At 35.4% G+C, this 17,785-nt stretch overlaps 1 protein-coding gene across 5 annotated transcripts; it reads right to left on the bottom strand.

The window, feature by feature from the left end:
* Window positions 1–1,293: 1,293 nt before the first annotated feature.
* LOC143448975 (segment polarity protein dishevelled homolog DVL-3-like) lies at window positions 1,294–13,797 on the bottom strand. Of its 5 annotated transcripts, XM_076948962.1 has the most exons (18): window positions 13,534–13,797; window positions 13,106–13,175; window positions 12,797–12,888; window positions 12,435–12,508; window positions 12,233–12,341; window positions 11,754–11,847; window positions 11,513–11,585; window positions 11,057–11,144; window positions 10,088–10,216; window positions 9,857–9,987; window positions 8,970–9,053; window positions 8,296–8,424; window positions 7,880–8,062; window positions 7,457–7,753; window positions 6,848–7,080; window positions 5,224–5,285; window positions 3,422–3,450; window positions 2,545–2,600 (listed from the first exon to the last, which is right to left on the bottom strand). In XM_076948962.1, exons 1-16 carry the CDS (start codon window positions 13,695–13,697, stop codon window positions 5,241–5,243), a joined length of 1,995 nt encoding a protein of 664 aa, XP_076805077.1. In that variant the 5' UTR covers window positions 13,698–13,797; the 3' UTR covers window positions 2,545–2,600; window positions 3,422–3,450; window positions 5,224–5,240. The 5 variants fall into 5 exon arrangements, with proteins under 5 accessions (XP_076805075.1, XP_076805076.1, XP_076805079.1 ...); XM_076948961.1 differs by having other exon boundaries at window positions 2,459–3,450; XM_076948964.1 differs by lacking the exon at window positions 5,224–5,285 and having other exon boundaries at window positions 2,460–2,600.
* Window positions 13,798–17,785: the final 3,988 nt, after the last annotated feature.

The raw sequence follows: 17,785 nt of genomic DNA, 5'->3' as shown, positions 1-17,785 counted from the left end.
ATCTATGGACGTAGCCTAACATTGAAATCTTCGCCATGTGTCTTACCGCCTGACAAGTTAGTTGTAGGCTTATACGATCCCGTAAATGACCGTAACTGCAAATAGATAAACATCAAAACGTCGATATGTATTTTAAAACTTTGTTTACGTTCCAAGTAATAGACTTGCAAGAATACAACAGCTTGTTGGCTTACGTCTACGAGAGCATTGGCCTCAAATACTGCATGGAGTTATAACTGTGGTTGTTTATAATGGCTAGCCACAAAATTGATTGCGCCCTTGCCTTTGGATCAGAAATCAATTGAGAATAGCAAAAATTTCAACTTGTTGTATATTATAATGTAATAACCGTGGGCCACAATGCAGATCTTGAGATCTGAATTGGGTTCTTCCAAATAGACACGCAACTTCTGAGGATTCAGACATCACCGACTCTAGGAACCTTAGCGAGGAGTTAAGCCTGTCTGCCAGCATTTAGACATCATTTTTTATACTGCTCTACGACCTCTCAGGAAAACTGTAGTTTTGACGGCCACAAAGCCTGGAAGTAAGCTACATCAAGATGTAACAGTGTGCGCATTGGTCTAACAAACACAACTCTCTCACATACTTGTTGTATGCTGCTGATGACAAACCTTGTTTCGTCAGTAAAACTGTAATCTAGCAACAAGGTAGGTTTCATCTTTTTAGACCTCATCTGATTAATTTCAACAAAACATGAGCTTTTGTATATAGCCACATAATTTTACAGCTACGTAATAGCATGGCCATCGCAACTATAAAAGCAACGAAATTGATTACGAGAATTAGGTAAGCATACCAGTGCTACACTACTGGCGGAATAAATAGTTTCAAGTCCGAATGAGTTTCTTAACGAATAGGTTGGAAATTTGGTCAATAAGTCTGATGAAAACGGAAGATGGCGAAAAAAAAATTGGCAACGCAATGCGGAAGTTTACCGGTGACTAACCAAAAACTACAATTGGTATGTTGCTGCAACATTTGTTTAATATAAGTTGCAACCACATAATGAAAGATGTTATTAAAACGCTATCGATGGTCTTCTATTTGCCTGATGGGGTTTGACCATCGTGTTCTGAAGTAAGACGTTTGACTTATTCATTAAAGGAGTCTAAACGAAAACAACGTAAGGCAAAAGGCTGTATAATATACTGGCGGCCAAACACAATTTCCCACGCATGGTTGCAGCATTGCCGTTGTAATACAACAGTCTAGTTTCGGCTAGAGGCCTGTAGCTCACCTGAATGAAAAACAAGTGAATGAAAATTCCAGTGTGGTTAACGTGCTTTTATTAAAAAATTTGACTGTTAGCTGCACACTCTGCCCATAGAAGGGAGCGGAAAAGATAGTTATGTAAAACACAAAGAACCATTAACGCAGAACACACAATGCTAGTATGACCAGGTTCTAAGATCATCTAAAATAGGTAAAAATGGCATAACCTGTAGCCAGGCAAATACGACATCATGCCAAAAGGAAAGAAGAGTTTGGGATTTCGGAGAAGTAACACGGTAGTTTTGGTCAACACATCTCATAAATATCGTCAATAATTTCAGGAGAATTTTAACAAACTGTAGTAAGCGGTGGTTTCCAAAACATTATTGACAACTTTGCAACTAGAAAAAATAGCTATGGATTTGATCGTCAATTAGAAATGTAATACTGGCACAGTTTTTAACGTTCAATTTATTGAAGAGAAACCTAAAATCTTTTAGAAGAAACATAACACAAAAATAATACTCCATCGTGACGTCGGTAGATAAAATAAAGCAACAAGCATCTGCGGACAAGGTTGAGTAAAATCTTAAAATACGAGAGGAGCAAAGATGCGCCGGTCGGCATATATTTTAGACGGGTACAGCGAATTAATAACTGCATCAAAGATGTGTAAGGTCAGGACAATGTTGCAGGCTAAAACAGTTTAGTGAGGACAGTTGTGGTAACCCGTTCTTAAAAATTGTAAAATTGACTTTCAACATGGAAAAAGCGTAACATTTTGAGCGAATGTGAGTAGAAACATCCATTAAACTATGAAAAATTGCAACTTTACAAATACAATAACTGGAGTTCAACATGCATTCGATGTGAGAACAATCGCGTTGTTACTAGATTTCTGCAACACGACTATGGTATGGAAAATTTATGCAGCACAGCGCGCCTGCTTTACAGAATGGCAGTCTTTCTTTAAAATGCCAGATTTCACGAAGACGACGTCAAGAGCAAATTAAAACGATTTAAATACTGATATAAACACCGTTAAATGATGGGCAAAGCTGAGCATTTCTTCCTTGGCGCTGCGTTAACAATAACCGGCTGTAATTCTGATTTATAGCGAGGTCATGTGATGCGACGCGAACAGCCTGATCATACACAGGTCACATGACACCTACGAAGTAATCACACGGATTTCCCATTGCTTTCTGGAAAGACTGGCGACTGTTGCTTAGATCTTGAGGCACAGCATTGAGTGGGCGTCCGTAGTTTGATCTTGAGTGAGGTCTCTCAATTGTTGACATATGAGAAGACTGTGGGGCAGGGGGCAACGGCCCCTCAAACGGCACCCCCCTATTTACGTTAAGCTAAAGATAAAAAATAGGTTAATTATAGTAACACAGGGTTATAAAACAGTTATCACTAAGTTACAAATTACAACTGCTATGTAAAAATTGTGAAGTTGTGTGGGCTTCTCAAGCTAACTTTCATGTTGTAGACTAATAGTACAGCAGTTTGTTCATAATTGTAAAGCAAAAAACAGTGATTGAATGTCGGTATTTTAAGGAATTAATGATAGCCCAATAAAATCATTTTTTGAAATATGGATCATTTTAAAGTTAATCGTTACAGATCATAACAAGCACATGCATGTCGAATAAAAGATCGATTTAGGTCATTTAAGAAATTAGCACAGATAGCTTGCACATACGATTACAGTCGAACAGCTAATGACTACAAGCATCTTAACAAGCAAGTATGCAGTAAAATTTCTGTCAACAAACAAATTATTCAATCAACTAGCCATCTATTAATCAATCACCACAATTGCGAGCATTTAACCAAACAAGTTTAAATGCTTTGCAGAGACTCTAGCAATGTCTATATTGGGAAGGTCACCAATTTTAAAGTGTTTTAAGAAACTACTGTATTATGATTTAGAGTGAAACTTCAGCACAACTTTATTAGCTTCCATCGTTTAAAAGCTGCAACCAAATTCCAACATAGCAAGGATTGTTTAAACTTTAAAGCATCAAACAAAACTAATGACTCAAGACTCAAGCGTGACTGACTGGGCAATGTTGCATTGGCCAGCTTGTTTACAAGAATCTTTTGAAGCAAATTGGCTGATGTTTACATTGAAGTAAGCACATAATTGCAACAAGGTGAAAGCATGCTTTTCAATTACCTGATGTGCTTCCTCTGTCACGTTAAAGCCTTGTAAAAATCAAATACACTGTGGTCAATAATGGTGTTTACCCAGAAAAAACATAGTCATGAGTAACTGTTGTAACCAGTTCTTTATGCAGCGTTTCTCAACCAAAGTTTTTCCGGACCCGAAATAGATGAGTAAGACAGTTTGGCAATGATGTTTGATCCAAAAAAATTAGGTTAAATATCGCTACTTAAGCTATTATAACAAATGTGGCTTTTTATTGGATAAAATGGAAATTGCGATCAATCAGCACAATCCCAATGACCAATATTTGGGTCGTGATCGTGACTCATGGATTGAGAAACACTGCATTACCATTAAAATATTACAATACATGCAAAAGATGTTGGAGAAAAACAAAATCTGAATAAATTATTAAAAATTTAACACTGTAATGTATATTTATAAAATATTTTAGCAATGGGCAACAAGTCAAGTCTTGTGTCACAAGTCGTAAATTTCATAATATGTACGAGTATGACTCAAGTTTTGATGTACAACAACAATCCTACAAGAAAGTTGAATCATTAAAAATCATAACCTTAAAAGTGGGGACAATGGCTGTGAAATGGTGACACTTATTTTAAGCAAGTATACCATACACTTGATCAGCTGCAAAACTTTGCTATCAAAATTGAGTTGAATAGTTAAATGAACAAGTTAACAAATACAGTCTGACTAAAAACACAGTGGAATGATGACTTAACACACTATACTGTCATCTGGCTCGTACCTTGTAAGTAAGCAGGCCTATGTTAGCTGTAGGTGGAGGCATAGAAATTAATCTAAAGTTGTCTTATATATCAAGTGCTTAATGCTTTGTAAATTTTAAACGTTGATGGTTGCAAAATGGAAGTTTGAACATTTTTTCTTCAAAAGCCTAAAGTAGACTTTCGATCAGCTATGTTCAAGCTGCAGCCCAGTTAGAGATTTTCATTGTTCAGTCAGGGGCAAAAAACAGCATTTTAAAACTTTCTTTAAAATAAAATTAACTAATGCAGTGTTTGCTTCACAAAACCTTGAAATCGTTTTATGATGTTACCATTGACTACTCAAATGCTTTTTGTGTTATGTATGCCCAGTAATAACCACTAATCTTTAGTTTAAAATGCAGCAAACAGTTGTTTAGAACACTTCGGCTAGTGGAAAATGGCCGAAACAAATCATGTTTACCTAGAACAATATAGCAATTGTACATGCCCGCCATTTGTAATATCCAAGAGATGTGACCAAATTACTTATATAGAAGTTATGAGCTTTCAACTTTTATATGCTCATAGTTTGCGTTTGAGTTGTAGTGGCAAGCAGGTCACTACAACCATGTGTTTAAGTATTGCATAACTTAAAATTGGTTAAATTAGTAGCAATGATTTTTTTCACTTATACTTTCGGTTGAATTTAATAAAGTATATAATAAGTTATTCAATACAGCCCCCTCAGAAATTATGCCATTTTAGCTCTCCGGTTGAACATAGCTGCTCTAGACAAAATGTTGTTTAACGATGTCATTAAATTTTGGTCCTTGGTTCAGAAATTTCTGCAGCCTGCAGCAATTTTTTGAATCATTTAAACAATGTTTTTCTGTTAAGTACTGTTTCTGGAATGTATATACTAGTGTATTACGTAAACAAAAAATACTTAACACACACACACACACACATATATATATACACAGCGCTGTCCAAAACACATCATGACGGAAAATGAAAGAAGACTATATACATCATCTCAGAATTAGAGCAAAATCTAAACTTCACTACTTCATTTAAAATTACCATTTCATAATGACTTCTTACGGAACGGTTCTAGTAATGTGAAATTTGTTGGCTGATTGAGCCTAGAGAAACATTTGAAGTGTTGTAAGAATATGCAGTATTACTTTCCAAAAGGCCACAAATTTATAAATTTGGATGATATTTACTTTTTTATGTTCTTGGTATGTTTACTACTGTAGGGTATTATTTACAACCCACATCATATACAAGGTACAACTGGTGCAATACACAAACTTATTTTTGCCTAAGTTTTGTAAACCCACAACCATCAGCTTCATACAAATTATTTAATGTTAATATGCCTAGTGGCAATTGTAGTATTATCTTACAACCCATTTGTTAGTTTTCAAAATCAACCTACAACTCAATCGAAAAAAATAGTTCAAGAGAAATTTCTTTTGCCCTAACACGTATTGAACAATAAAAGCAGTTGAAGAGTGTTCCAATAATCAGCAGATAATCATTAAACATATTGTAGAATCCACTTAATATGACCACCCGCTTTATATGGCCATTTTGGAACATTTCCGAATTTTGCCATATATAATTTTCCATTTACCATGACCGATCTTCGAATAGTATGACCACTTTTTAAATCTTTTTCAGCTTATTTTTATCAAATTTTCGTGTCAGTTATGAGTTACGTGACAGTGACAATAGTGCCATGTCTATTCTCAATTCACCTACTGACGTTCATGTCAATGTTGCTGTTTAATGTAATCGAATTAAATGATGAATTCAATGTTTATTGTCATTTTGTGTCTAAATTTATCGATCCTAGTGTTGTTAAGCGGTACTGTAGCAGTTTTGGTTACTGTGACCATTCGAATATTATAACCAAAATGGTCGGGACCTAAGGTGGTCATAACAAGCGGAGTGTACCATATACAGTAGTGCAAATTGTATATATATGTGGCTGAGTCAGATGCTCTGTGAGAGAAGCAATGTTAACTAAATTTACCTCCTCCTTCAGAATTACCTTTAAAGCTTTCTAACAAACCCAACTACAGCATGCGTACTTAGCTGGTTACTCATTGTTACAGAAAAGTCAACTACATTTTGGTTAGTGCAGTGATGGGCAAACCTGACATTGACAAAACAGCACTACCAAAATTTATTGGTTTAACATTTAGTAAACGTAACAAAAGCTTTAAAAACAACATTGACCATAGTTTGCCTGCCACTGAGTTAGTACAAACTAAAACAGCAATGCCACAGTAGGATGGAAAAAGTTTGCTACATTGGTAAGGTGTAAGTGAAAGCAAAAGATTTATTGAAATTTGGCTCACAGACCTCAATTCTAGCCAGTTGTAAACGAACACTACCACTCAGCAAAACATACTAACAGCTTCAAACACTTTATTTGGCTGTAAGCGTTAAGTATGTGAAGTCTTAAATTTATGTCATGACTTCAAAAAAAAAACATGAAGTAAACCACAGTGATATTTTATAGTTAAAAATGTTAATATTCACAAGCGATGTTCCCATGTAGCAGTGCACTGATGAAATTTTACTTACTGGTTTGCATGAACCAGATATCAGGAAATACCGCAGAAGGGTCACACATAATATGTACCATTGAAATAATTTAAAAGAAATATTGTGTTCTAATTACTAATATTACCTGGGAATTATTGACATCTCCACCTCTTTCACTTCCGGATCGGGATCGTTTGTCTCCCGATGATCCGGCTCCAGATCTGCCACTTCTGCAGCTGTAGCGGCTCTCACTTGCCTGGTCGCTGCCTGATCCACCTCCGCTTCCACTTCCACCGAAAGTGGCCAGGTGTTGCCGTGACAACGATGAATTACTGTGCACTCGATGTTTTAGACCATTTGCACTGTGAATGCTCAAAGCTAAAAATGGTTAAAGTTATTCCAATCTGCAAGTTGTAACGATATACTGCAAATATACAAATATGTAAACTAAAAACTTGTTGCCATTTCAAAATTACACCTCATAAAAATGCCACTTATAAAAGGAAAACTCCCAGCATTAAGCCAAATCAAAATCACAATCTGTTATTCCACAACATAAAGTTCTAAGCAAATTCAATAATCTGATGAAGTTCAACTAAATTATGGAAAACTGTTCTAAAATGGGCATAACAACACTCGCGAGAGTCCTCCAAACAATAAGTTTACATAAATATTTATGAATTCACAGTCACAGCTGGTCACAAAGCAAAACCAATAATAATAATTAGTATATATACGGAAGGTGAATACTTACTCTCAGCATCACTATGATGTCCTATCCCAGAATAAGACGGCGGTGGTGGATATTCCATGGCCATATTTGCCATGCCGTTATTAGTCACACCATCAAGACGAGGACCCACACTCAACTGGGGAGACTGTTGGTAAGTGCTGTACTGCGAGTAGGAGGGATATCCATGATTTGATTGGGCCATCGGATGCTGCGGGGGCATGCCCCATGTTGACATCATTCCTGGGTGCGTTGGAAGTGGTCCAAGGGTATCAGAGTCCCGATCACTGTTTGAATCTCCAAGCGATAAAGTTGCCATGTCTAGTACAATAATAAAGTGAATTTACCTTCACGAAATTAAGCCAGGCACAAAGAATTTTTATTATTCAAAGTAAAGCTTTTCTGGTGCAGTACCTATCCTGCACATACAGTGCATACGGAAATTACCTTTATGCATACCATGTCCATTGTAATCTCCAAAAACGTAGTAACATTGTTCAGAGAAGGTAATTTTGTTAACTGTATGTCGGATATAACCCATTTTCAGTAAACTTGAGGCATATTTTCTAGCATCTCGCCGCTCGCTGAGTCCTTCCACCTTTTGTGTGAGCCAGTCAACGAGATCAGAACCTGGATTAATGTTGTAACGAGTGCTTAATGACAAACATTAACTTTCAATGCATGTATTGTGCGCAGCTAACATAAACCACAATAATTATATCATCAAACGCGAGGGTTTTTAAGAGTAATTAATTTATTATACATAATGTAGCGTAGCACTAAACCATTTTTAGGTACAAATGCTACAAAATTATTATATACTTAATATAAGTCTGATGCACCAAATACAAAGAAATTTATACCGATAAATGCATTTGGAATGGTTATTTTCAGCCACATTCTTGTCTTAACATCCAAGCCACTGTCCGGCATTTTAAGTATTTTCACAACGGCAGCCATATCGCTGTGTACTGAAAGTGGCATGTCATAACCTTTCAAAAGTAAAAACAATTAACACTGCGTAGATTCAAGTTAAAGATCAATTCAAGCGAAGGGAATCTTAAGAGAATGAAAATTTAACTCAGAAACAAATCACAACTAGTTAACTGCCGGTATTGTTATTTGTATACTTCTGTCTAGGTTAGCTATGTCCAACCATGCCTGAGCTTGAGGGTTTCATGCCGTCCATTTAAAGGTTTTTACTGTCTCACATGCACGACGTAATGATAAATAGTCTTAATTATGATAAGTAGCAAACAGTTGTTGAAAAACCGTTGACTGGTGGAAATTGATCAGAATCCACAGATCTAATCTTACAGTAGAATGTTTTGTTGTCTTGATTTGTCAAAACTTTTTTATCAGCATACACAAAGCAAAGAAAAATGTTTAATGTACGGCCATCATTGAAAAAGCGACATCAGTTTTTGTCCAGTAGGGCATCTCAGTTGAACATAACTGGCCTAGATTCAAAATATTTCCTAAAGCTTCAAAATTTAAAAGATTCGCCATCAGTTAGCATGGAGAAAATGGCACTTACGTTCTGATTCAGGCAAAGAGCTGGCAAGTGTATCTGAACTAGTTTCCTGTGTTGTGTAGGGAGGAGTCGTGCCTGGAAAATTACCTGTAACAAGTATATTTAGTATGAAATCGAGATAAAAGCACAACAACTTCCAATAAATGTTTGCAAAAATTAGCCTTGGAACGAAATTCAGTTAAGTACAACCATGAATCTTGGAATTGACGCATTGCTTGACATTCCACTTTTTCTTAACCAGACCAAGTGCTTTTAACCACAACACAAATTCTTTGCGAATTGAAAGATAAAGTATATACTTCATTTTCACCTCATATTTTATTTTCAACTTATATTAAAATGCTAACTCTTTGATGGCTTATATACAGAACTATAGGTTTTTACTATTCACTAAACTAAAAAATACATGTATCAGTTTTAGTATAAGTTGGAAGTAATATTCCCTTGTTAAGTGTTAACATATACTGCAAATTATTATGAACGTAACTGTAATGGCTCACTATAACTACTTAAATTTCTTCTATGACTTAGCTAAACTTCATTCTTATGGAACTGCCTACCTTTAAAACGGCAAACTGCATAATAAATATTAGTGTGGTTTGTGCAACTGCTAGTCGAACAGTTACAGCACAACATTAATGTAAAAACTAAGACACATATTTAGGCTTTACACATGAAGATACACAATGTGTACCTTACACAAATAGTTCCAACTCTCAAACAATCAAAGCAAACATACACACAAAAAATCAACATAAACATGTATCTGTACAACATGCATGATTCCAACTGCAGATACACAGTGATTTGTGCTCAAAAGCGTAAACATATATACTTTAGTTTATATGTATGCAACATAACAATGACTAGAACTTGACCAAAATTGTTACCTTGTACAGCCACAATGTGACTGGCCCAAGCAGCAGGATCAATAGGTCGTACTGGTTCGTCCTTAGGTATGGTGAAGTAACTGCTTTCAGGATTGGGGTCCCAACATTTGGCAACTGTTAAAGTTATTGATCTGAAAAGTATTGGATCAAATTAGAACAAACAAGTTCTTTCTCTTGAAACTGACACCATTACACAGTATCGAATAAAAAAGACAAGCAAGCATTTCCAACCCTGGCTTGTGAACAATCTCGCGAAGCACCCTTACGGCATCTTCATTAGACATATTTTCAAAGTTAACATCGTTGACTTGCAGTAGCATATCTCCAGGATCTACACGACCATTTGCTGCTACAGCTCCACTGTGTCAAGAATATAGTTTAAAGTCAATGCGATATCTTTACAAAAATAAATTAAGCAGAAAAACAAAATATTAACAATAGAAATTCTGACCATGAATTATTTTGAATTCAAGTGATTCAGCATATTATAATAATTGTTATATACTATGTTATCGTTTTGACACTATCACTACTTAATGTGCACCATAGGATGCATTTTGTGTTTGTATATAATATCAGATTAGTATTAGCTGCCAAGCTAAGTAGTTTAGGCATTAGTATAATCAATAGTTTTATTAAACCCTGATAAATGCCTTGAGGGCAAAGTAATCATAAAGATACATTTCTTTTTTAGTTTTCTACACCATTTGGTTCAAGAAGTTTGTACCTTCCAAGTTTGTAAAATGACTGAAATTAGGAATAGATGATTAATAATACAAATGAAATCTTACAGGAAAGCTTAAAAACCGACAATATCATTCGATCATAATTCAGTTAATGATTAACAGAGTGATCAATTGTCGGTATAAGCTAAAGAAGTAAACAAATTTAAATTCCTCCCAAGAAAGCTTTCCAATGATACCAAAAATCAATCATATAGTATTCGCACACTGACTGACATCAAATTTAATGAGCCAGAAAACTATGACCCCCTATTCCAACAACATGGCCATTGTATGCTGCTGTCACTTATGTAGTTAAGATTTATGAACTAACCTATTCATACTAGTAACTCCTATTTTTGTCCAACCAGAGCAAAATGGAAAGGTGTATAAGTCAGTAAGTTTAAATGAGGAGAGCTTTACTGTCTCTCCAGACACAATTTAAACATAGCAAACGGTTTTATGTTTTAAAACTTACCCTTTCATGATAGAACCAATGTAAATTCCACCATCCCCTTTTTCATTGGTCTGGCCAACGATGCTAATTCCAAGAAAATTGTATTTCTCTAAAGTTGTAAAAAATTAAAGAAAAAATATTTGGTCAATAAGATTGAAGCAACCCACATTACATGTAATGGTAACAAAGATCTTTAAAACATTAGCTAGGAATATTAAATACTGTATATAGTATATAGTTACAACCAGTGGTGGGATTCAAATATTCTAACAACCGGTTCTCTCACTGGCAGCATGCCATATTGACCCGGGGCCGATATACACATAGGCCTATACATACGCTTCTTAACAACCGGCCCACAGAAGTCCTTAAAATTCCAAGAACCGGTTCGCATGAACCGGTGCAAACAGGCTGAATCCCACCACTGGTTACAACTACCTGTACTTGTAAAAGTATCTACTGCAAAATATAACTTACCCATATTTAAAGTTACTGAAAGTATGTTAAGTGACATGGATGAGTCTGTGATACTGCTGGAATATGTTGAGGTCTGGCATACAAAAATAATTATCAGACTGTTATAAATAAACTGAAAAAATGACTTGACAGTTGACACAATCCAATTACACAGCTATATACTTGAATTCTCCCACTTTGTTTCAAGTGCAGACTTGTAGTATGGTGTAGAAAAGCAATATTCACTTTAATTTTTACTTACAGTGTCTGATCCAGGCCTTGGTCTTTTCTTTTTGTAGCGACGCTGCTTCTGCCTTAGCTTGTGTCTTGATGAAACCGTCATTTCAGAAAACGTACTACATGACAAGTAACACCATTCAAACTGCAACTCGGTTTTACATTGAAAGCAAATGTGCACAAAAAATCTCTGCTCACAACAGCGGTAATAGACTAAGACAACGAAGATATGATCACATCAAAATTATTGTAGCATGTTAAGGCTTGCCTTAAATATTATTACACTTTTATTTCGAGTGGGAGATAATCCTGGGAAGCATACATTACTGCATTCATGCATTAAAACATGAATCTAAAGATTTAAAATCCAGTATTCAAACGTGTTGCATGGCAGGATAACGCAACTGTACAGGATGCACTAAAGTTTAACCGTCATAGTAAAATACCCTTAACATAAACCAAAAGAAAATGATATTGAAATAACTTTTAACTATAAATACTAACTCGCTCATATCATCTCTGGAGTCCCACGATGTCGTATCAAATTCACTACTAACAAGAGTGGACTGGCTCCCATAGTCATTGTACATGAGACGATTCCGATGCATTCGACCTGCATTGCACAATGAATGAATAAATTCAAATTCAGTTTTTGATTAACCTAACTTCAGTCCAGGAGATAGGCCTACTTTTGCAGTTGCATTACCTCCCCTGTGACTAGAAATAGTTGATCCAGATATGGTTGATGCTGTATCATCGTTTATTCTGCTGCCGTTTCGCCTTTAGACAAATAAATGATGATGGTAACACACTTCATAAATAATTTACTAATTATACTGTATATAGAAGTTGTATATATATATATACAGTATATTGTTACATTTAACTGAAACGCTGCATAAAATAAACCAAAATTAGCAGGTTACTAAATTTCAAGTAATTCGAACAATACTGTACCTATCACACAACATACAAGCAATTTCTTTACATAATATCATATTGGGTATGTTTTCACATTAGAACAATGACAAAATTACAAGCAGCAAATAGATTTATAATTAAACTCACTGAAAAGGCTCTGGTCGTTGCGGTGGGCCTAAATTGCTGTTATTGTTAGGAACCGATGGCTGTGATGTTTCACCTACGTCAGGTGCTACAAGCTATTGCAAAAAAAGCAAATTAATATATTTTATACAGTGAGACATGCAACACCGAAATACAAAAGCATTCAGGAAGCAATTGAAAATTATTGCTTCCTCCATGCTGATGCTATATAACTTATATATATATACAGCCAAATATAGGCTATATATAGTGTGTGGATAATACACATACAATATTTTGATATGGTACATAACAATAACTTGATGTGTTTACCCAAGCAACAATCCGATTTTCACACAGTGGTAAACGACTATCATCGTTAGTGATTTCTTCTTTTACAACTCTGTAAAAATGTTGATGATCAAGGCTTTATTAACTTTAATGTTTAAACTAAACTATACACCCATCATAAATGACCGTAGCAGCAATTTACTTAATTGTGTAAATTACAGTTTGTACATATGTTGTTGTACAAGCAGTTTATTGCACAAACGTATATATCAGTACGATACAAAAAGATTTTAGTAATATAAAGAATTTGGTGGAGTTTGGTTTTTGATTATGAGATGCTTCATTACACAAACTTTCCTGAATAGCAATTATCCATACGGCTCAAAAGTCAATAACAAAAGCATATACAGCAATAAAACTTATAATGCACGGTTTTAAATATTTCTGTTTAAAGATATCTTTGTACGCACCCAAAATCTTGGTCTTTGGAACGAAAAAAGAACTTGTAGTTAGGTTTCTTGACTGCCGCTTTAAAATCACCAAGTGTCACAACTTCTGGAGATATATTGACTTTTATGACATAAGGTGTTTGTTCGTCCCCGATATAATAAACAATTTTTGTTTCTTCCGGCATTGTACGCTTATTAACAATGCACACACCACGTATTCACTTTTCCACGTGCATTTTAGTTATAATTCAACACAACATAACATATAGATATATAATTATGATGAAGCCTAAAAAGATCATAGATATATCAAATGTCATTTTAAGCACTCAAAAACATGGATAACATTAGCTTATTTATAAGTCGCAAAAATCATACACCAAAAGTATATATTGATGACATGCTTTATGTATGCATCCATAAGTTTATTACATGAGATCTACATCATGCATAATGTAATAAAGTCAGGCTTTTTAACATTATTAAGTCTTACAGCAAATCAGCTTGCTCCACAAAAAAATTACAACAAGATATATAAATATAATATTATATTAAAACCTTTATCTTTTGAGGCTAAGCAATGTTTGTGCATAACTTAAAATTGATAAAAAAATTTTATGCTCGTTATCAGGCATCAAGTTAGTTACTTGTAATTCCTTTTTTAACGTTTTAAGGTGTAGTCCTGCCCAATTTTGGTGCTGTTCACCAGATTTAGTAAGGGGCCATTAATACCTTATAAGTAGGGCAATTATTTTTTGACTTGTCAAAAAAAGTCAAAATTTGGTCAAATTTTTAGCGTTAGGTCAAAATATGTCAAAATTGTTTACAAAGTCAAAATTTTTTACAAACTGCATTGCCGTGGTTTCGTAGAGGTTGCACTGTCAGTGAACTTTTCATTTAACATTTTACACCTTGTAGCCTACTTTATACTGTTGTAAATGGCCCATTGTCTACGTATTGTGAATCATAAACCATTAAGTTAAATAGTTAGGTTGATATGGTGTGATGCTCAACACATCTCAAAACGTGTAAAATTTTTGCTAGGTCCTAAGTCATTTTGCGGCAGCTGTAGGTTAGGTGCAGCTCTTGTTTCGGTTTTGCTTTAGATACTTGATGTATCTTTAGTTTAGACAAATGTATTGAACAGTTTTTGTTGTGTCTTAGCTGCAGTGTTTTGGCAGTGATTTGTAATTAGCTCATTTCCATTTTCAGAATAGGCTAGGTCCGTGTTCAGATTTTGCCCTTCTGTTAGACTTTTGCACATTCTTTCGTTTTAGTTAGATTAGCCTACAGCCATATTTGGCTCCAACGTTGCCACTTATTTTGTATTCTGTCCTATTTCTATGTGTGTCTACTTCCTTACCCTGTTTTTCAACTTAACTATTTAGTCAGCAATTTTATTCGAGAATAACCAGGGTCTTGTTTTTTTTTAAATGTAGAAAAGTATCTCTCGTTGTACTACAATAAATTTTAACGTTTTGTACAATAAAGCGTAATTTAACTACTTGAATTCTTCATATGTCAAAATTTGTCAAAAAAAAGTTTTTTAATGTCAAAATTTGTCAAAATTTTCAATTTTTAGGTCAAAATTTTTAGTTTTTTAGGTCAAAAAATAATTGCCCTACTTATAAAACACGAAAGCAAGGCCAATCAAAAAATGAGTCTTCTTAATTTCTGAACTCCCATACCAGGATTAAGCATTGAGGAATAACATTTTCTCATTTATAACTCTTCATTTAGGAGTCAGGGCTTCATGTGCGAGTGTTAAAAAGAAACCCAGAATCTTTCCTTACTAGGCTGCTACTTGGTTTAAAATAAAAATTTTGAAAGTAACACCAGATATTTGTGGCATGAAATCATCATCAACACAAATTAGACTACAATTGGCTTGACCAGACGTACAAATTGCGTAAAACGTTTTTATCAGCTCTGTTTTTCAGTTTTATTATAAAAATGAGTTTGGTGTCATAAAACACTCCACAGTATTCTTTCTCTGCTGCTCTTAGACTTCCCCAACTGGAAAGTTTAAGTACAACAAATCTGCTGCAGAAAATTAGCTCAAGTGCAAATTTATCGGCATAAAATCATCAATCACCGATGTACTACATATTCTATACTAGGCATACTGGTCTACATGGTATGTTTGTAGATGACAATTGGCGCGTGGCAGGAATTTTGGCATTAGATTGATTGGTGTATTTATTTCACTAACCTCAGCACCTTAATGGCGCACTGAAAGCCCACTTTTCTACAGGCAGTCAGGGCATGGGGTTTAGTGCAGAAGTGCACTACCAGATGATGTCACAATTTGAGTAGCTGGGGTATGGGGTCTAGGCCTAGTATGCAAAGGCATCCTGTGGTTGTGCCCTTCTGCGACTGGACCCGAAAAGAAATATTACCTAATAATTCCTCAATACTCGATCCTGATACAGTGATATGGGGATGCAAAAGTAAATAAGATCCGAGTAGCCTATAGGCCTATATATTGGTAACTGGAAAAGGCCTATAGACTACCACTTATAAAGCAGGTTAGGGCGGTAGGCTACATGGTAACAGTAATAGGCCTATGCCGCCTAGATATAGCCCCATCTATTCTATTCAGCGCTAAATCTTAACTATACTTATTGCGCTTCTCAGGTTCTAGTTACCAAGTTAATCTAGGCTGCTCGGCCTATGCCTATTCCTATTCCACTTCCCAGTATGTAGAGTTTGTAGACCTATGAGGCTATGACCCAACCCAATACCCATAACTTCGCCGGAAACCTTGTAGACTTGGCCCCCAGTCTAGCCCTGGAAATCTCATTTGCTTGGACCCAATAATTTATCTCGTAACAAAATCTCAACAAATAAAAATTATGGTTGTGAGATTTTGAATTAAACATTCTATATAGATTTCATTTGGCGCTTATAAAGGCATAGAGAAATTTTTACAATTGCATTTTGGATGACACTATTCACCGAAAAATGGAAATATGATTGCAGATAAAATAAAAAGCGTGTATGACCAGATAAAATACATTGTATGGAGCGTGGTATGGTCACAATCTTTATCCTCGAACGGAGAAAAGTTTTGGACAACAGTGGCCGATAGATGACAGTCGTTCTTGTTGTAAGTGGTCTTTTATTTTTTTAAACTGTTACTCTCGACAACTTGATCCAAGATTGATCCATGTTAAACGTATTAGCTAGATCTAGATTGTTGCTTCAAGCTGTTTCTCAAAGGATTTGAAAAAACTACTACTTTGTTGCTTAGTAAATCCTGAAGCTCGAACCAAAGACGTGGACTCTGGAAGCTTAAAGGAGATTTTCTTTCCTCGATTTAGGAACTTTTGAAACTCAGCTTTTCCAGGGAGTTTTGCGTCGTAAGATTCAACAGCGGTTGAAATAAAGTGACCACTAAAAATTTTACTCGACTAAAGCAACTTTGCTGCCGAGTCGTTGACATAAGATCATTAAAATGAATACAAAGCATAGACAACAAAACTTCGACACATGGAAACATAATAGCATGGGACAATAGAGTAGGATAGGCTAGGCTACTTCATAAAGAAAATAACTGAACACTAATGCACACAATTGTTCATTAAATCGGTTGCGTTTGAGGCGAGATTCATTGATCACTATCAGCTATTAGTTGAGAAATAATTATCTCAGATTTTGGCCTTTAGCAAGAAGCGCCACATACGCGTTTTCGATGCGCGACAACCATGACTCAAAATTTTTTTGCGCCAGTCAGAGACTATATTACCCTATCTCATAAGATTCATGAATGTTGCTTCGGTTAAGATTCTTTCGATTTTGTTGAGGTTGAAACTTTGTGCTGTCTGGCATAAGTCAGCTGCGTAAAGACAGTGTCCTTATGGTGTGGGTTATTATTGGTGGAAGTAGAAAAGAAAGAAGAAAAAAAAATGTAAGAAGAAAATGATTAATGCCAGACCACTGTCTTGTGGAAAAAATAATTCTGTTTTTCTCCAGCTGCTGTTTCTTCGTTCGACATAAGCCAACTTGAAATATCCTGTTTTTATCATTGCTCGAAGAAAGCAGACAGGACGGCAGTCAGCAGTCAGCAGTCTTGCGTGAGGTCGACGATTTTACTCGAGAGTCGACGGTATTTCACGGTAACTTATGCTGTAGCCTACTGAGGTCCACTACAATCGCTCCACTGAATCTTATTCAAAAACGGTTAACACTATGTTGTTTCGGCTTTAGTGTTTGTCATGGGCATGAATTTTCTGGTCAAAAGCTATTCTGGAATCAATTAAGGTACTCTTCA

The sequence above is a fragment of the Clavelina lepadiformis genome, chromosome 3 (assembly GCF_947623445.1).
Source record: "Clavelina lepadiformis chromosome 3, kaClaLepa1.1, whole genome shotgun sequence".
NCBI classification, from domain to species: domain Eukaryota; kingdom Metazoa; phylum Chordata; class Ascidiacea; order Aplousobranchia; family Clavelinidae; genus Clavelina; species Clavelina lepadiformis.
This window is presented reverse-complemented; position numbering and strand designations above follow the sequence as displayed.